Below are 18,800 nucleotides of genomic sequence, written 5' to 3' on the forward strand. Positions count from 1 at the left end.
CTGTGTCCCGCAGCCAGGCGCTCCCAAGGGAACCATTCCCGCGGTCCTTGCTCGAGCTCGGGTGGATCCTGCAGCCCCTGGGTCACCCGGCAGGGAAGGGCAGCTGGGCCCAGGCCTTGGCCATCAGTCTGGGCCCTCCTGGGTACCGAGCACACATGCGGCCCCAGCACAAGGACTTGGCCCTCCGGCGTGGCCTCCCTTGGAACACTGGCCCCCACCCCCAGCCACATGGGAAGGTCCAGCCGGAAGGCTCTGGGGAAGGACCGGCGACCGTCCGTCCGATTTGGGGCGGTTTCAGCTCCCCGCCAGAGGCTGTCCCGAGTCTCCCAGGCTGGGGACTGAAGGGCTCAGTGAAGTCAGGGCCCCCAGCCAAAGCCGCGTTGGTGATGCTGGGGCCTGCCTGGCCATGCCTATGCACCGCCCTGCTGCTGGCCTCCAACCTTGCACAGCTAGGGAGCACTCCTGCCTCGGGCTGCACAACCCTGATGAGAGGCCTGGCTGGAGGGTGGGTCCCCCTGCTGCAGCCCCCCTCCCCAGGGTCATGTTCTGGTCACCTGTGGTGATGGGCAGAGGCGGGGGTGCTGCACCATGTGTGGTGGGGGTCATGACTGGCAGAGATGGGTTCGGGGTACATGGCGGGCGGAGGACAAGGTCATTGGCAGGAAGAGAGACCAGGGAGTGGAAGGATGCCATGCCGGGACAGCAAGAGCTGACACGGAGGGAGGCTGGCGTGGCCAGGGACTCTCCCAGCAGGGACCCTTCTGGAGAAGGGATGGAGGGTGAGTGGCCAGCTTCCAGGCCAGGGACAGACGTGGAAGCCGCCTGCTGAGAGGGGAGAACAAGGGGCAGGGAGGACATGGGGGCCACTGCGGGGCCAGCGACCGGCCAGGACTGTGTGCTAGGAGCAGCCAACTGTGTCTTGCTCTGTTCAGACCGCCCAGGCAGAGCACCGAGCAGCAGATGGCGTCTCACAGTCCAGTTGTGGGGGCACTGGCAGGTCCGGGTACACCTCACTGTGTCGTCACCTGGCCAATGGGAGCTGCCTGGGGTCTGGAATTCCAAGGGGACTGACCCCACCCCAGAGAGTTCCTCCCCCACTCCCCAGCCCCCCACCCTCACAGCCTCCCATGGATCATCAGGGCCACACACAGGAACGTCAGACCACAGATGCCGAGGGCACCGTTCCAAGGGTTTGAAAATCACGGGAGAAACCCTCAGAACAGGGTACCAGGGTGGCTGGGAGGCCGAGGGCGCAGGCCGGGCCACTGCTTCATCGTGGAGGAGCTGAGCTCACCTCCACAGCAGGGCAGGAGGCAGTACAAGAGCCGGATCTGTCTTCCTACGTGACACAACCGGGAACAGGCAGGCGGTTACCTTGGTGGCTAAGAGGTTGGTTCAGACGTCCACATGCAGGGGCTGGCACTGTGGCACCAGGCCTGTGACGCCCGCATGCTATGTGAGTGCCCGTCCCGGCTGCTCCGCTCCTGATTGAGCTGCCTGCTAATCCTGGGAAGCAGGAGATGTACGTGGGCCCCTGCCATGCCACATGGGAGACACGGATGGAGCTCCAGGCTCTGATTTTTGGCAGAATCTTGATGTTCATGTTGCTGAAAACTATGAGGCCGTGTTCCACAGCCCCTCGCAGCTACACAGAGGGTTTCCTTCTGGGATCTCGGACACATTCCACTGCAGTACAGGGGCTCTGCCTTGAAGAGATTTGTATGAATTTTTTTATTAAAATACTTATTTGAAAGGTGGAGTTACAGAGAAGGATAGGGAGGGAGAGAGGGAGGTCTTTCATCCACTGGCTCACTCCCCAAATGGTTGCAATGGCCAGGACTGCACAGGCTGAAGCCAGCAGCCAGAAGCTCCCTCCTGGTCTCTCACGTGGGTGCAGGGGACCAAGCACTTGGGCTGTCTTCTGCTGCTTTCCTACGCTGTAGCAGGGAGCTGGATGGGAAGTGGAGCAGCTGGGACATGAACTGGTCCCCACATGGGTGCCAGCATTGCAGGTGGAGGCTTAACCCATTACATCACAATGCCAGCTCTACTGCCCCCACTTTTTTTTTTTTTTTTAAGATTTATTTATTTGATAGAGTTGAGAGAGACAGATCTTCCATCCACTGGTTTCCTCCCCAAATGGTCACAATGGCTGGATCTGAGCCGGTGTGAAGCCAGGAGCCAGGAGCTTCTTCAGGGTCTCACATAGGTGCAGGGGCCCAAACACTTGGTCCATCCTCCACTGCTTTCCCAGATCATAGCAGGAAGCTGGATTGGAAGAGGAGCAGCCAGAAAATGAACTGGTGCCCCCACATTTTAGTGGGAAATGTCCACTGAGGACGTTCCCCCCACTCCATTAGCACTTGCATGTGTACATGTGCCGCACCTGGCCTGACACACGTGCTGCAGGCCAGACTGGAAACCAGGCTGGGGACTGCTCCCTCCGGCACACGCTGGTGGCTTGTGGGACGCACATGGGCACCTTAGGAACAGTTAACTTTATACACATACGATTAACTCTACGAAGTAAGAGTTCAACAAATTGTATGAAAAAAAAAAAAAGCTGTTCTCAGCAGTTGAGACGAGGACTATTCAGTCACCGCCTCTCAGAGTGTCAGTGTCCCTTCTACAGATGGCTTCTGGGGGCTCCATCAGCGCTCACAGGTCAGGGAGAATGTGTGGCGTTTGTCCTTTGGGACTGGCTTATTTCACTAAGTGTGTTTTCCAGATTTTCCCATTTTGTTGCAAATGACAAGATTTCATTTTCTTAACCTCTGTGTAGTATTCCATAGTGTACAATCCCCTGCCTTCTTTCTGGGAAGCAGCAGAAGGTGGCCCAACTCCAGACTGGCTTCAGCCTGGCCCTTGCAACCACTGGCCATTTGGGGACCAGCAGATGAAAGACCTCTCTCTGTCACTCTGCCTTTCAAATAAATTAAAAATAATAAAAAGGAAACGGACAAGAGGGCCTCCCTCCTGCTGCTGCCAGGTCCCCTACCCCTACACTCCTGCCACGCGCTCCGCGCTCCCTGCGGCCCCGCCCACAGCCCACACCTGGTTCCACCCCACCACCAAGTGGCCAGGGACATCTCAGGGACTTGGGCTTTAGGGAGCTTCTTGGTGGTGATGGCTCTGGCCCTGGGCTTCCTGTGCACCACTGGCCGGGGTGGCTTAGTGACTCACGAGGCGTGGTCTCACCCAGAGCTGCTTCACCAGGCTCCCTGTTCAGACAGGCCCCGTGCTGTGTTAAATCTTTTTTAAAAATTATTTTCATTTCATCTGAAAGGCAGACACACACAGACAAGGCAAGAGAGAGCTTCTCCCTGCTCATCCTCAGACGCCCTCAACAGCCAGCTAGATCAGGGGGAAGCCAGGAACCTGTCACTCCACCTGTGTCTCTTGCGTGGGTGTCAGGGGCCGGGGCCCAGGTGTCTGAGCCTCCCAGGGTGCTCATCAGCAGGAAGCTGGGTGGGAGCCTAAGCCAGATCCCAGTTGTGTCTGAACCGCCTGCCCCCATCCTGTTGCTTCTTTAAGATTTTGATTATTTATTGGAAAGGCAGAGCTACAGAGAGGGGAGCTCTTCCATCTGCTGGTTCACTCCCCAAGTGGCTGCAACCAGCAGCCAGGGCTGGGCCAGGCCAAAGCAGGAGCCCTGAGCTCCACCCAGGTCACTCATATGCATGGCCTGAGCCCAGGCACTGGGCCATCCTCTCCTGTCCCCCCAGGAGCATTAGCAAGGAGCTGGATGGGAGGTGGAGCAGCCAGGACTCCAACCAGCGCCCACATGGGATGCCGGTGCTGCAGGCGGCGGCTTTACTGGTTGGGCCGCAGCACCGGCCCCCTGTGCTGGTTTTAATGTTCTGCTGTTGTCATCCTGGAATTCTCCAGAACTTTGCAGTGAGGGCTCCACATTTGCAGCCAGTGCTGGTTCTGGGGATGTTCGCTGGATAACGTCTGCAGACGTGCTGACCAGGACAGCCATGTGGGCCGTGGTGGGCACTGCTCCACCCAGCCCCCTACTTTCTCATCTCCCACCAGGTGGCCTCCACGGCTGCAGCGCGAGAGGCCAGGGCTCTGGGGCCAGGGGGACACAGCCAGGCCATGAGCAGGCCCCGTGCCCGCTGCCCAGGGTGGGCAGCAGCGACTCGCCCTTGGCCGGTCCAGGATTCATCCCCAGGCCCCCAGCCTGTCTTCCCACTCTGCCGCACCCCACCGCTGGTTGCACTGGGAACAGGTACGGGACCCGCTGGGCAGCCACTGAGCCTTCTCTTTAAGGGGTGTTCCACCGCCACCCGGTCTCGAAACCCCAGCGCCCCTGCCCTCAGAGACCACGACCCGGCGGCAGAGGGCCAGAGGCAGCTTTATTCCGAGCAGGGCCGGTGGGTCCACGCGGGGCGGGGGACTGAGGGCAGAGGGGGCGGGGCGCGGGCCCTAGGGCGGCCCCTAGGCCTCGGTCGTCGCCTGGCGCGGCGGGGGATACATATGGGGTTTGCGCTGCCCCAAGCCCGGGCTGAAGGCGCCCCCCAGCGGCCAGTGGCGGACCACGTGCCGGTAGGACGTGACCAGGTAGTCGAAGTAGTTGATGTTGAGTTTCCGAGCGATGTGACGGCCCAGGTACTCCATTTGCTGAGGGAGTGGGCGGCGGTGGGCTCTGCGCCTCACCGGGCCAACGGCCCGCCCCGGGCCCGCCCCACCGGAGCGCCCTGGACCTGGACCGCGGGGCGGCGTCCACAGCGGGACCCACCTCGTAGCGCTCCGACAGCTGCACCAGCACCAGCGGCTCCAGTTTGTGGCCGCACAGGACGAGCCGGAAGAAGCACCTCCCATAGGCTGGCGGGGGACGGGGTGGGCTCAGCCTCGGGTCCCCGGGCGCGGCCTCCTGGGCGGGGTGGGTGAAGGGGGTGCTCCGAGGGTGGGGCGGGCCTCGAGAGAGCGGGTCACCCCGGGGCTGAGGGCCATCACGTGCCGTCCCCCCAACCCCCGGCCCTGCCCGCCCCCGCCCGCCTGAGCGTCACCATCGGAGCTGAGAGCCAGGCGCACGTAGATGAGGTTCATCGGACCCTGGCACACGGTGCGGCCCCGGATGGAGAAGTGGTAGAGGCCGTGCGTGTGATTCAGCACCAGGCGGCGCCGCGGCAGCGACGAGACCAGGAGCCACAGCCCCACGCCCACGCCGAAGGCGGGGAAGCCCCAGGTCTCCTGCTTGCGCACCTGCGGGCGCCGCGGGGCCACGTGAGCACGCCAGGCCTTGGCACCGGGCCGGCCCTGGGCGCGCACCTGCCGGCCTACCTGCCTGACGAAGTCCAAGCTGACGAGCGCGAGGCAGACGACGAAGAGCAGCGCGCCCTTCCACAGCGTGTCCAGGTAGTACTGCAGCACGAAGACTGCGGGCCGAGGGCGGTGGTGAGGACCCGGGGGCCCTGCCCGCGCCCGGCCGCCCCGTGTGCCGCCCCGGGCCCGCCCCGCGCGCACCGCCCGGCTGCTGCTGCGTGAAGGGGTAGAAGCTGTTGCTCTTGAGGCACTTGGCCAGGTGCCGCTCGGTGCAGAAACCCAGCCGCCAGAGCTGGAAGTGTTTGCCGCCCGAGGTCGTGGGCAGGCCGCTGGCCTGGCCCTCGTGGGTCTGCGTGGGACGGCGGCGGTCAGCCGGGCGCCGGCCACGGTCCCCGCGCCCCTCCCACAGCCCAGCAGCGCCCCAACCTCCAGGGTTGCGGTCCAGGGACCAGCGGTGAGTCAGTGTGGACACAGGGGCCGGGCCAGGCAGGCCGTGCGAGTTCTAGAAGTTCTGGGCGGCGGGTTCTAGAATGGCCTCTCTGTTGCTCTCTCCCACGTGGAGGCCCCTGGGTCAGGCCGGGCCGTGGCCGTTCCCCTCCCTACCAGCCCCTGCCCTGGCGAGATCTCCTGGCACAGGCTCACGTGGAGGTGGCCTAAGTGGGATGAGGGGGGACCCACTGGCCGAGGCCCCTCCCTGATGCCATGGCTGTGTGGGTCCCACAGCTCCCGTTCCCCGCAGTGTCCCCTGCGGTGGGACACACACACCCCTGAGCCGCTGGGAGCAGTGGGGTCCTTGGCCACCCCACCCCCACAACGCAGGCTGCAGCAGGCAGGGGTCCACTCTCCCCCCAAGGACCACACAGAGCTCCTAAAAAACATTTATTGTAACAAAACAGGAAAGGGGGCAGTTCCTAGCTGGGGGGCGGGGTGCTGGTGAGCAGCTGCTCCAGACACCACTGGACTTCCGCCTGGCCGCGGTAGGCCCGCTTCAGGCCCCTGGGGAGGCAGCGGCAGGACTCCAGGTTCAGGTACAGCAGACCCGGGCAGCTGGTGATGACAGCGCTGTGGACACAGAGAGCCCTCTGCCTGTGCTCTGCCCCTGGGCCGCCCAGGCCCAGCACCGAGGCCAGCCCACGGTGGACACAGAGGCAGGCAGGACCAGCTCCAAGGGGCCGAGGGAGGGGTGCTGACCTGACTGTGCTGGGAGTGACCCGGGTGCCCCTGAGGTTGAGAGAACACAGGGCCGGGTGTGGGCCCCCAGGGGTGCCCGAGAAGGCAGCTAGGGCCTGCTCCAGGTCCTTCTCGCTGAATCCCTGGCCGCTCAAGTCCAGCTCCCGCAGGGTGTGGCACCACTTGTGGGTCAGCAGGGGGCTGCCCTCCTTGGCTAGGGTCAGCCGGTCTGACAGGCCATACAGGCCCAGGTGCAGCTGCTCCAGCTCTGAGGGGAGGGGCGTGAGTGTGAGCGTGAGCGGCAGGCTGGGCCAGCGTCCCCGGCCCCGCCCACCCGGCCGCTGCCCAGGGAAGGCTGACCCTGACACGGCAGGTCGTGCAGGCCCGCAGGCGTGATTCGGGCACAGCCGCGGAGGTCCAGCAGGCGCAGGTTGGGGGAGCCATGGAGCAGGCGGCCCAAGACCGCGTTGCTCACGAAGTTGCAGGTGGAGCTGGCCAGGCAGAGCTCCTCCAGGCCAGGGAAGCCGGGCCCGGGGGCCGCCCCCCGCGCAGAGGGCTTGGGCAGCCACACGAGATTCAGCAGCCGGAGCACCTGGGGCGGGGTCGAGGCTGCAGGCGGGGCGGGGCTGGGGGCGGGGCGGGGCGCAGGCTGCAGGCGGGGCGGGCTCAGGCTGCAGGCGGGGCGGGGGCGAGGCTCAGGCCGCAGGCGGGGCGGGGCCGGGGGCGGGGGCGGCAGGTACCTGCAGCTGGGGGCAGCCTGTCTGCAGGGCCTCCACCGGGAGCTGCAGGGGAGTGCTGTTGGGGCTGATGCCCGTGCTCACCTCCAGCACCTGGAGCTGGGGGCAGCAGCTGCCCTGCACGGTCGGGGAAAACACAGGGTCAGTGGCCTGGCATCTGACCCAGCTCCCGCCCGAAGCCGCCGACGTACCAGCAGCGCGCCCAGGATGGCTGTCGTCTGGGAGCTGTAGGTCAGCCACAGCCTGCGCATGCGGGGTCCTGCCTCCTCCAGAAAGCTCACCACAGCCGCGGACTCCACCTGGGACCCAGCACAGGGGCACCGGTCACCCGGGCCAGGTGGCCTCAGCGCCCCCTGGGGGACTCGGGGCTCACCACGGAGTGCTGCAGGTCCAGGCTGTGGAGCTGGTGGCAGGCTCTGGCCAGCGTGACCAGGGCGTCAGCAGTCACCCCGTGGCAGTCTGAAAGCTTGAGGAAGGTGAGCCGCGGGCAGTGCTCGCCGACCAGCTGCGGGGACACGGAGGCCAGCTGGGAGGCGGGCCTTGCCCGTGCAGCCCTGTCCTGGGCGCAGGCGGCTGCAAGAGGCCACAAGGAGCGAGCCCCAGGCAGGGTCCGGCGGGTTCCGCAGCCCGGGGCTCACCTTCAGCACGGGCTGCACCTGAGACTTCCAGTGGATGAGGGTCAGCCTCTGCAGCTGTGAGAACCTGGGCGACAGCAGAGGCCGAGCTGCGCCAGCCCCCCCCCGCCCTCCCCCGCGCCGGGACACGGAGGGCCCGGGGGCGTCGGCACCCCCGCTCGTGGGGCGGCCAGCGGGGAGCCCCTCACCGGCTGGGCATGAGCCACTCCAGGGAAGCGAGGAGCTTCTTCTCCGCCTTGACTCCGCTCTTGGCAGGGCGGCCGGCCAGCGGCGGCGCCAGGGTCACCGCGCGCCAGAGCGCAGGATGCGAGGCGGCCTCGTGCCAGCGGCGGCACACGCGCGCGGCCCTGCGGGCACAGGACGGCTGCGGGCGCCCGGCCTTCCGCGGGCTCGCCCCGCCCCGGGCGGCCGGGCCCAGGCCTACCTGCCCAGGAACGGCAGGGGCCCGTCAGCCGCCACCAGCAGCCCGAAAACCTGCACCAGGATTTCCAGGGGAATGCGGTCCCCCCAGCCCAAGTCGGGCCCCGGCGCGGGCGCCGGCTGCGGCTCGGGTCTGGGCCGCGCCCTGGGATGGGCAGCGGCCTCGCGGGGCCCCGGGCCGGGCAGCACGAGCAGCATGCTGTCCGCCTGCAGCAGGTGGCACTCGGAGCCGCGCGGCGCCAGCCGGTCCCACCACCAGTCCTCGGCCGAGCGGGCCCGCGCCCAGGCCCCGCGCGCGCACCGCGCCCGGCGCCGCGCTCGCCGGGCCGCCCCGGGCGCCATGAGCAAGCGCACCCCTCTGCGGGGCGGAAGGGGCGGGGCCGCGGCGGAAGAGGCGAGACCACGCGCCTGCTCGCCGACGGCGACTTCCGGGGGCGGGCTTCCGGTCGGGGCGCGCGCGCGGGGGGCGGGCCGGCCGTCGGAGTACCCCGGGAGCGGCGCGTGAGTTCGAGTCCCCGCTCCGGCCGGCCCGCTCTGGCTGCTGCGGGCTCTGGCCGGGGGCGGGGGACAAGCGGCGGGAAGCCCTCCCACGCGGAAAGACCTTGGGGCGGGGACTCGCGCCGCTGCCACGCCCCCCCAGCCGGCCGGGCAGCTGCGGGCCTGCGCTCGGCAGGAGCCGTCGGGCGGTGTGCGGCGCAGAGCGCACCCCTGCCGGAGCCCGTCCACGGCGCGGGGCCTGGACCACAGGACCTTCGGCCCCCGGGGGGGCCCTGCCCAGCGCACGGTAGTCCCTCCCCCGCCCCGCCCCGCCGGCGTCCGCTTCCTCCCCGCAGGAAGAGGCGTCCCGCTGCCCGCCGAGCCCACGCGCGCTCGGTCCGACGTGGGGAACGAGCCTGCCGGACTCGGGCCGGATGGCGGCGCCCCCGCTGGGCCGCCTGGTGCTGACCCACCTGCTGGTGGCCCTCTTCGGCATGGGCTCGTGGGCGGCCGTCAACGGGGTCTGGGTGGAGCTGCCCGTGGTGGTGAAGGACCTGCCCGAGGGTGAGTGGCGCAGGGGTGCTGGAGCCGGGCCCGGGCTGCCTCGCCTGGTGCCTGTGCGGGCCCCTGACGCGGCCTCTCCCCCCCCCCCCCCCCGCAGGCTGGAGCCTCCCCTCCTACCTGTCCGTGCTGGTGGCGCTGGGGAACCTGGGCCTGCTGGTGGTGACGGCGTGGAGGCGGCTGGCCCCGGGCAAGGGCGAGCGGATACCCATCCGGGTGGTGCAGGCGCTGAGCGTGGCGGCCACGGCGCTGCTGGCCCCTCTGTGGCACCATGTGGCCCCCGTGGGGGGGCAGCAGCACTCCGTGGCCTTCCTGACGCTGGCCTTGCTGCTGGCCATGGCCTGCTGCGCCTCCAACGTCACTTTCCTGCCCTTCCTGAGCCACCTGCCGCCCCCCTTCCTGCGGTCCTTCTTCCTGGGCCAGGGCCTCAGTGCCCTGCTGCCCTGCGTGCTGGCCCTGGTGCAGGGCGTGGGCCGGCTCGAGTGCCTGCCGGCCCCGGCGAACGGCACGCCGGGGCCCCCCGTCAACTTCCCCGAGCGGTTTTCAGCCAGCACCTTCTTCTGGATGCTGACTGCCCTCCTGGTCACCTCGGCCGCCGCCTTCCAGGGCCTCCTGCAGCTGCTGCCGCCCTCGCCCTCCGCCCCCGCGGGGGGCTCCGGCCCTGGCCTGCAGGTGGGAGCCCCGGGGACCGAGGAGGAGGCCTCGCCGTTGCAGGAACCGCCAGGCCAGGCGGCAGGCACCCCTGCCAGCCCGGAGCCCGAGGCCCGCCGGCTGCTGTCGGCCCGCACCGCCTGCCTGCTGGGCCTGCTGGCCGCCACCAACGCGCTGACCAACGGCGTGCTGCCCTCAGTACAGAGCTTCTCCTCCCTGCCTTACGGGCGCCTGGCCTACCACCTGGCCGTGGTGCTGGGCAGCGCCGCAAACCCCCTCGCCTGCTTCTTGGCCATGGGCGTGCTGTGCAGGTGTGCGAGGGCGGGAGGAGCGGAGGGCCGGGGGCCGGTCCTGGCGCGGCCAGCCCTGAGTCTCCACTCTTTCCCCGCAGGTCCCTGGCAGGCCTGGGTGGTCTCTCGCTGCTGGGTGTGCTCCTTGGGGCCTACCTGATGGCGCTGGCGATCCTGAGCCCCTGCCCCCCGCTGGTGGGCACCTCTGCCGGGGTGGTTCTCGTGGTGAGCGTGGCGGGGGTATGAGAGGGAGGGCCGGCTGCCCCGGGCAGGGACGGCTGGCACTCAGGAGGCTGCCGCGTCTCCCTCAGGTGCTGTCGTGGGTGCTGTGTGCCGGCGTGTTCTCCTACGTGAAGGTGGCCGTCAGCTCCCTGCTGCACGGTGGGGGGCGGCAAGCCCTGCTGGCGGCCGGCGTGGCCATCCAGCTGGGCTCCCTGCTCGGGGCTGTCACCATGTTCCCGCCCACCAGCATCTACCGCGTGTTCCGCAGCGGGCAAGACTGCGTGGACCTGTGTGGGCCCTGAGCCTGGGCAGGCAGGGGCCTCGCTCCCACCCGTCTTCACCTCAAGGCTGCAGGCACTCGGGCAAGCTGGACGCACCTGCACACTCCACAGGACACCCTGCGCTGCGGGGTAGGGACCAGAGAGCCGGGTTGAGCCGTGGGCTTGATCCTGGACGGCGGTGGGGTTTGTACAATAAAGTATGTCTGCGTGGTGGGTTGGCGTCGTTGGTGTGAGCCCCTCTCCTGGGCAGGCAGCCCGGCCTTCACACACGCCTCTGAGCCCAGGACATCCACCCCCACTGCCTCTCGGAGCTGCATGAGGGTGGGCAGAGGCCAGCTCCTGGGGCCCACTCGGGCTGCAGGCTCTGGAGGGCGAGGGCCGCGTGGGGCGGCTTCAGCATGGGGTCTGCCCAGCGTGCGCCCCTCCAGGATCGCCGGGTGGGTGGGGCCGCTGCTCCTGTCTGTGCCTTCCTGGGGGCGGTTCGGGGTTCCTGCTCCTCTGGGGACCCTTCAGCCTGAGAGCGTTGCCCCTCCTGAGCCGCCAGCTCTGGTCCGGCTCCGCACCCTTCACTCGGGCGGATGTGGAGGGAGCTCCGTTGCCCCCGGTGCTGGGCAGTCTGGGCCTTGCTCCTTGGTGTCTGCAGGGAACAGGGCGTCAGCCTGGACCTTGGGCCGTTGGGGCCAGGCCGGCGGCGTGGAGGGGCTGCACCTGCCCTGTGAGGAGGCAGGAGACAGCCTGGCGTCGGGGCCTTCCCCACAGGCAGGTCCCACCCTGGACTGGGCCAGGCCTGCACCTGCACGGGGGCAGAGCCCTCCCCCCAGGGTGTCCGCTGCATGAGGAGGTCCCTTCCCTTTGGCGGTGGGGCCAGCCGGCTGCCTTGGGGTGGTCGGAGGGCAAGGACAAGGCTGGCGGGGTCGGCGGTGCCTTCCTCCCAGGCCAGCGCCTGTCCTTGGGCTGCTGGGCCACCCTCAGCTCCTTCCTGTTTTCTTTCCCCTTGGCCTGTGATCAGAGGCCTCTCAGGCCTGTGCATGCGTGTGCATGTGTGTGTGTGCACGCACACGGGGGGCCCGGGGCGGTGGGTGGAGGAAGAAGGCCCTGCCTGGCCCTGCTGCAGAGAGGGGCAGGTGGCCCCAAGCCCCCAGGGTGGAGGCTGACAATCTGAGGAAGCCGCTGCCCTTTGAATCCAGGCCTTGCTGCTGGCGCCGCAGGCACAGGGCAGAGGTCAGTGGACCAGGGGAGGAAGACGACTTGGAGGCACCGGGCGTCCTGGAGGGCGTTGCCTGTGCCACCATCAAGAGGTGAGGGGAGGGCCAGCCAAGTCGTGGCTGCTGACCGGGCTGAGAGGTGAGAGGTAGGACCTTCGCCTCCCTCCTTCCCGGGGTTGTCAGCCCACCAGAGCCAGGTGTGCAGTGCCTGGGGGGAGAGTGGCCTCGTCCTGCACTTGGTCCACCCAGGACTCTGTTGGCGGCTTAGGGACGGGGCCCCTGGGCTCCGTGGACCTCAAAGGACCTCTCCTAGGCCGCAGGTGTAGCCGGGGTGGGGGCAGGTACAGGTCCCCAGCAGTGAAGGAGTCGGCCCTTCTGTCCCCCAGCCCACCCTGGGAAAGCTGCCCGGCCTGCTGCGGCTCCAAGAGCCAGCCTGGTCAGTTCTTGGCGTGGTCCTTGTGGTACATTGGTCACAGCACCTCTTCCTGCCCACAGCGACTGGAAAGGGGGCGATGACCCCCGTGGAGCTCACGGCAGTCCATCGTGGGAGCTGTGTGCCCAGAGCGAGGCCAGCGCGGACAGCGGAGCCAAACCCGAACGCACAACCTCGACGTCGTCTTCAGGGCTGCGGGGCTCCAGCTGTGCCGAAGCCAGGTCCCCTTGGTGTGGGATCCCCAGGGCCCCAGCCCCCATGCTTCGGCCCAGCGCCCACAGTTCTGACGTTCTGGGGCGCCTGGTTCTGTTCTCCAAGGCCCAGCCCCCACTTGGGTCCCCCTGTTTGCTTCATCACCAGAAATGCAGGTCTCGTGCTCCGGGGGAGGTAGCAGGGAGGGCCCCAGCGCTCGGGCTGCTGCCCACGTGGGACCTGGGCTAATCCCTGGCTCCCCGTTGACCTGGCCCAGCCCTCGTGGTTGTGGGCCTTGAGGAGTGAACCAGCAGATCGGAGCCCGGTCTCGCTCCCTGCCTTACAGAGCCGTGACTTGGCCGGCTCTTCTGCCCTCAGGTGTGGTGGAGGCCGGGCCGGCAGGTGTGCCCGGCACCCTTTGCCAGCCCACCCTGGGGCTTTTATCTGTGTGGTGTGGCTGAGGGGGGGCCTGCCCCCGCCCCGTCCGTATCCCTCTGCGGCAGGGGAGCAAGCCAGGGAAGCACTCAATGGGGGGGGGGGGTCACAGCATACGGGGGGTCGCTAAGACAATGATTAACTCCCCTTGGCAAGCGAGGGAGAGGGGGCTGTGTCAAAGGTCGCTGAGGAGGACAGGAGGGGCCCTGGGGGTCACAGACAGAAGCCCACCCACATTTACTTTAGGATGGGGGGGCAGGACCTCGACGGGGATGGAGCTGGACGTGCAGAGGGCAGGACCTGGACAAGGGGTAGCTGCGGGACGGAGCTGGACGTGCAGGAGGCCCGACCAGGACGGGGCGGGGCAGCTGAGGGACGGAGCTGGACCTCAATGAGGGGGTGCGGCTGGAGGACGGGGCAGGACGTGCAGGGACAGGACCTGGATGGGGGCAGCTGGAGGACGGGGCTGGACGTGCAGGGACAGGACCTGGATGGGGGGCAGCTGGAGGACGGGGCTGGACATGCAGGGGCAGGACCTGGATGGGGGGCAGCTGAGGGATGGAGCTGGACCTCAATGAGGGGGTGCGGCTGGAGGACGGGGCAGGACATGCAGGGGGCAGGACCTCGACGGGGGGGGGCAAGCTGGTGGCGGCTGTGGCCGTGAGGGGTGCGCACCCTGGCGGGGAGGGGGGTGTGCCCTGCAGTGAGCTGAGTTCCCCACCTAAGGAACTCCTTCCTCTAAGCCTGAGGACGAGTCGTGCGCCCTGGAGATGCCGTTGGCCTCTTGCATCAGTGGGCACCAGCCTGCCTCTGCCCGGCCCCACTTCCATGAGCCCAAGGAACGGCGTCCCTGCTTCTCCCCACAGCAGGAGCTACGGTGTAGCTTGTCAGTCAGGGATTTGCCACTCTGTCTACAATGTGGTAGTAGTTAAGGAGTTTTTTTAAAGATTATTTATTTGAAAGGCAGTTACAGGGAAAGACAGAAGAGGTCTTCCATCTGCTGGTTCACTCTCCAATGGCCACAAAGGCCAGAGCTGGGGCAGCCAGGAGCTTCCTCCAGGTCTCCCACGTGGGTGCAGGGGCCCGAGCACGTGAGCATCGTCCACTGCTTTCCCCAAGTGCATTAACAGGAGCAGGATCGGAGTGGAGCAGGCAGGACTCCAGCCCATACCTGCTTGGGATGCGGGTATCGCTGGTGGCAGCTGAACTCCTACCACCGTGCTGGTCCTGATGTTTTGTACTTTTTTCTTTTAAAATATTTATTTAAAAGTTGGAGTTAGAGAGGTCTTCCATCAGCTGGTTCACTCCCCAGTTGACCACAACAGCCAGAACTGCGCTGGTCCGAAGCCAGGAGCCAGGTGCTTCTTCCTGGTCTCCCACGTGGGTGCAGGGGCCCAAGGACGTAGGCCATCTTCTGCTGCTTTCCCAGGCCACAGCAGAGAGCTGGATCAGAAGTGGAGCAGCCGGGACTAGAACCGGCGCCCATATGTGATGCTGCTACTGTATCTGCTACACCACAGTGCTGGCCCCTGTATTGTACTTTTTAATCGAAAAAAGGAACCATGGGGCTGGCGCCGTGGCTCACTAGGCTAATCCTCTGCCTGCGGCGCCGGCACACTGGGTTCTAGTCCCGGTCGAGTCACTGGATTCTGTCCTGGTTGCTATTCCAGGCCAGCTCTCTGCTGTGTCCCGGGAGAGCAGTGGAGGATAGCCCAAGTGCTCGGGCCCTGCACCCCATGGGAGACCAGGAGAAGCACCTGGCTCCTGGCTTCGGATCAGCGTGGTGCGCCGGCCGTAGTGGCCACTCTGGGGTGAACCAACGGAAAAGGAAGACCTTTCTCTCTGTCTCTCTCACTGTCCACTCTGCATGTCAAAAGAAAAAACAAAAACCAACCATGGGATCAGCAGTGAAGACACTAAACACTGGTGCATCCAGTGGAAAAGCAAGCTTGGGGTCCAGATCAGCTTGTTCTGGGCCCACGGTCCCGCGCCCCGTTGCCCCGATGGCGTCAGATGAGCCCTCGTGCGCCGGCCCCTTCTCAAGCAGGTGACTCTGGTCCTGGGAGCGTCCCTGGCTGTCTCCTGTGGAAAGCCAGCCGCACACCTGCTGCTTTTAAGGTCGATTTATTTGGAAGGCAGAACACGAGACCAAGGAGATCTTGCATCCACTGGCTCACTCCCCAGAGGCTCTCAACAGCCAGGGCTGGGCCAGGCCGAAGCCAGGAGCCAAGGACCCCATCCGGTCTCCCGCGTGGGAGTGGGGTTCCGGGCCATCACCTGGCCTTGCTGGATCTGCAGTGGAGCAGGGCGTGGTCCGAGGTGGCTCGCGCCCAGGAGAGGATGGCTGAAGAAAGTGGAGATAGTGTAGCTGCAGGGAAGAGTTAGGGAGACAGCGGAGGGAGCCGCTGAGGTTGGAGGGGCGCGGGGGGCCGGCGTGGGGGGCCGGCGCGGGGGGCCTGGGTGCCCGTGGCGCCCGTGGCTCGGGCTCCACAGCTGACAGCCTACACACCAGCGCTGCAAAGTGAGCTTTCTACTAAAAAAAAACAATCCTCCGCCTGCAGTGCCATGTCCCACGTGGGCACGTTTCTAGTCCCGGCTGCTCCTCTTCCAGTCCAGCGCTCTAGTGTGGCCTGGGAAAGCAGGGGAGGATGGCCCACGTCCTCGGGCCCTGCACCTGTGAGGGAGACTGGGAAGAAACTCCTGGCTCCTGGCTTCGGATCAGCTCAGCTCCAGCCATTGCACCATTTGGGGAGTGAACCAATGATGGAAGACTTTTCTTTCTGTCTCACCCTTCCACTGTAACTCTGCCTCTCAAATAAATAAGTAAATAAAGAAGTAGAGCAGCCGGGACGTAGACGGCAGTCTGATCTCGGAGGCCAGCCTCACCAGCGGCAGCCCCTCTGCTCTGCTAACCGCGGATCTTGGCCTTCGCTTGGGAGCTGATCGTGAGAACTTTCTGTAGTTGATGAGTTAACTGCCCTGGCCACACTGTTGGGGTTTCCGGAGGCTGCCGGCACAACTCACTACGACTGGCTGGGGCGAGGATTGGCACAGTGGTTAGGGCACCTCTTGGGGTGTCTGCCTCCCGTATCCGGGTCCCTGGGTTCGAGTCCTGCTCCATTTCCCAGCCAGCTTCCTGCCAGTGCACACCCTGGGAGGCAGAAGTGATGGCTCAAGTAGCTGGGCCCCTGCACCCACGTGGGAGACCCGGATGGAGGCCCTGGCCCAGACCCGACTGTGTCAGGTATTTGGGGAGTGAGCCAGCAGATGGAAGACCTCCCTCCCCCCACCCCGCTCTAATTCTGCCTTTCGAGTAAATAAAACCTGATCTGAGCCTCCAGGCTGGCCTTGGGCGTGTGCCCTGGGACTTCTTTCCTTTCCTGGCAGCTTTGGAGGCCAAAGGGACTGGGGACATGGGAGCAGGGGACTGGTGGGGCTGGGGGGAGCAGAAGCGGAGGCCACCTGTTACCTGGGAGAGGGGTTCCCGTGCCCCCAGCCCAGCAACCCCAACTTGGGAGATGAACCACCAGGGCTGGGCGTGGGGCAGGGCCCCAGCCAGAGCCGGGTTCTCTCCCCGAGATGGGGCAGAGTTCACTGCTTGGCTCCTCCGCTGCTCTGCCCTGGATTCCCGGCAGGGGCGAGGCCTCCAGCTGCCCCTCGCTGGAGCTGGCAGCCAGGGCAGCAGGTGCCCAGCCCTCCAGGGGAGCGGCTCTCTGTGCTCCCATCGGCTATGCCCTTGGGCCTGAGCGTGTCAGGACCTCCTGAACCTGTCCCATGACTGTGAGGTTATGGGGGAGCTCAGATGTGTACACCTGGGAACATTCCAGAAAGTCTGGCCCTCCCGGGGGCTCCGGTGCCTTGGTGGAGCCCTGGCCCGGATGTGGGGGCCGAGAGCTAGGGGACAAGAGGCCCCTCTGCTGAGCGGGCAGGTGAGGACCTCTGCCTGCGTCCGGCCAGCTGGGCGTTCACCCCCACTGCCCAGGGACCTCACACAGGCGGCCGCAGTGAGGAGCCCTGGCAGAGGAGAAGGGGCTGTGTGGATCTCGGGGGCCAAAGCGCCCATTCCCCGCCAGGTGGCGCCTCTAGGCCAGGCCCCAGAGACCTCTTGGGCTCAACAAGGGAGTCTGTCGCTCCTTGGTGGTCTCTCTGGGCCAGAAGGTGTGGCAGGATCGGCCCTGGCCGCCGATCGAGGGGTCTGCACGGGAGGCGCTGCCCAGGGCCCTGGGCTCTCCCCGTCACGGCTCCCAGCAGGTGCAGCGGCGAGCAGCCGGGGGTGTGGCAGGCTGTGCTGTCCCCGAGGGTGCTGAGCGAGGGGACGGACATGCGGGCCATGTGCTGGGGGCCGGGCCTTTTGTGGGCTACTCTCCTGGTCCCTCCGTGTCACAGGCAGGAGGCCTCTCAGCATGGAAGGCGGCACAGCAGGCCGGGCGCCCGGGCAGTACAGCCAGGACACGGCCACCGTGGAAATGGCAGTGCAGGTCTCCCCAAGGCTGGCGGGAGTGTGGGAGCTGCCCCGCCAGGGCCGGCTGTGCAAGCCCCCACGTGGCAGCCTTGGCAGGCCGCAGCCTCCCTGTCTCCCAGCCCCGGCCGACCCCGCTGCCCCACCATAGTCTCACTCCCAGGCTTCCCTCCCCCGAGGTCTCCCCTGAGGCCACTTCCCTGCGGCCCTGGCCTGGTTCTCACCCAACCTGCTTGGAAAAAAGTGTGGACAGCCAGGTGCTAGACGGGGAGGGGCTGAGGCTGTGGGCTGCACTGCCCCCCCTCCCCCCAACTTGTGCAATGGAAAACCCCGGCCCCTGTGTTGGCCGGAAAAAACCATCCCGCAATGACCTTCACCTCACTGAAGGTCACCACTGCTGACGCTCATGCACCCTGCATGAACCCCTCTTAACAAAGAGTATTTATTTGAAAGGCCAGGTGACACACAGAGAGGGAAAGACAGGTCTTCCACCCACTGGTTCACTCCCCAAATGGCCCTGATGGTCAGGACTGGGCCAGGCCAAAGCCAGGAGCCTGAAGTTCGGTCCTGGCCGCCGTGTGGGTGCAGGAACCCAAGCACTTGGACCGCCTTCCACTGCTTTCCCGGGCGCATTAGCAGGAAGCCGGTCAGCAGCAGAGCGGCCGGGACTCGAACTGGTGCCCGTTTGGGATGGAGCCAGGCTGCCTCCCAGCAGGTGCATGGCAGAGCGGCTCTGGTCCCTGGACGCCCCCCCCCCCCGCCTTGGGCTGGTGCACCTTGAGCGCTCCTGCCAGCCCCGCGCCCTGTCTCATGGGGCAGCCCTTCCAGGGCCCAGGAAGCAGTGGTGCTGGCCTCCCCACTGCCTGGCTTCTGCCTGACCCCAGGCCTTTGCCACCCACCTCTGCTCGGACCTTCCTGGGCCTGCTCCCCTGGCGCGTGAGCTCTCGGTGGGGCCGGGTGCCCCGATGGTAGCCTCCATCCCGAGCCACAGCCAGAGTGAGCCCAGTGGCCACTCCAGAACAGCTGTGCTGCAGGAAGACCCACTGGACAGTGCCCGGTGGTGGCAGAGGCCCGGGGAGAGGGAGGCGGGCCAGGGCAGGCTGGGCCTGCGGCCTCTGGCTCCTTGCTCCTGCTCAAGCCGAAAGCTGGACTCACCCCGACAGAACACAAGGACCCGACTAGGGGCTTAGCTTGTGAGTTATAGCCTCCCTTTGGAGAGAGACCTGGGGAGGAGCCCCCAGCCCTCCACACCTCGCACCAGCTGCTGCTTGCCGTAGCCCCTACCGCGGCGTCGTGTTCCGGCGGTGAGCACAGGACTCGAACCTGTGCTCCAGGGAGTGCATGCAGGTGCCGAGGCTGGG

At 66.6% G+C, this 18,800-nt stretch overlaps 3 protein-coding genes across 5 annotated transcripts; 1 reads left to right on the forward strand and 2 right to left on the reverse strand.

The window, feature by feature from the left end:
- Nucleotides 1-4,341: 4,341 nt before the first annotated feature.
- On the reverse strand, nt 4,342-5,975 carry TMEM249 (transmembrane protein 249). Its single transcript, XM_008254024.2, has 6 exons — nt 5,946-5,975; nt 5,473-5,773; nt 5,290-5,384; nt 5,016-5,211; nt 4,745-4,830; nt 4,342-4,626 (listed from the first exon to the last, which is right to left on the reverse strand). The coding sequence occupies exons 1-6, from the start codon at nt 5,973-5,975 to the stop codon at nt 4,444-4,446; spliced, it is 891 nt and encodes a 296-aa protein (XP_008252246.2). The 3' UTR covers nt 4,342-4,443.
- A 162-nt stretch (nt 5,976-6,137) lies between these two features.
- Nucleotides 6,138-8,589, reverse strand: FBXL6 (F-box and leucine rich repeat protein 6). Of its 3 annotated transcripts, none has more exons than XM_051831179.2 (9): nt 8,238-8,589; nt 8,002-8,160; nt 7,817-7,880; nt 7,552-7,683; nt 7,370-7,477; nt 7,182-7,295; nt 6,802-7,033; nt 6,463-6,709; nt 6,138-6,333 (listed from the first exon to the last, which is right to left on the reverse strand). In XM_051831179.2, the coding sequence occupies exons 1-9, from the start codon at nt 8,573-8,575 to the stop codon at nt 6,183-6,185; spliced, it is 1,545 nt and encodes a 514-aa protein (XP_051687139.2). In that variant the 5' UTR covers nt 8,576-8,589; the 3' UTR covers nt 6,138-6,182. The 3 variants fall into 3 exon arrangements, with proteins under 3 accessions (XP_051687139.2, XP_069931775.1, XP_069931774.1); XM_070075674.1 differs by having other exon boundaries at nt 6,802-7,067; XM_070075673.1 differs by having other exon boundaries at nt 6,802-7,067; nt 7,552-7,704; nt 8,238-8,575.
- Nucleotides 8,590-8,661: 72 nt separating this feature from the next.
- On the forward strand, nt 8,662-10,926 carry SLC52A2 (solute carrier family 52 member 2). The gene is made up of 4 exons (XM_051831180.2): nt 8,662-9,274; nt 9,372-10,233; nt 10,314-10,437; nt 10,524-10,926. The coding sequence occupies exons 1-4, from the start codon at nt 9,145-9,147 to the stop codon at nt 10,734-10,736; spliced, it is 1,329 nt and encodes a 442-aa protein (XP_051687140.1). The 5' UTR covers nt 8,662-9,144; the 3' UTR covers nt 10,737-10,926.
- The last annotated feature ends 7,874 nt before the right edge of the window (nt 10,927-18,800 follow it).

Source organism: Oryctolagus cuniculus, chromosome 6 (assembly GCF_964237555.1).
Source record: "Oryctolagus cuniculus chromosome 6, mOryCun1.1, whole genome shotgun sequence".
Taxonomy (NCBI): Eukaryota; Metazoa; Chordata; class Mammalia; order Lagomorpha; family Leporidae; genus Oryctolagus; species Oryctolagus cuniculus.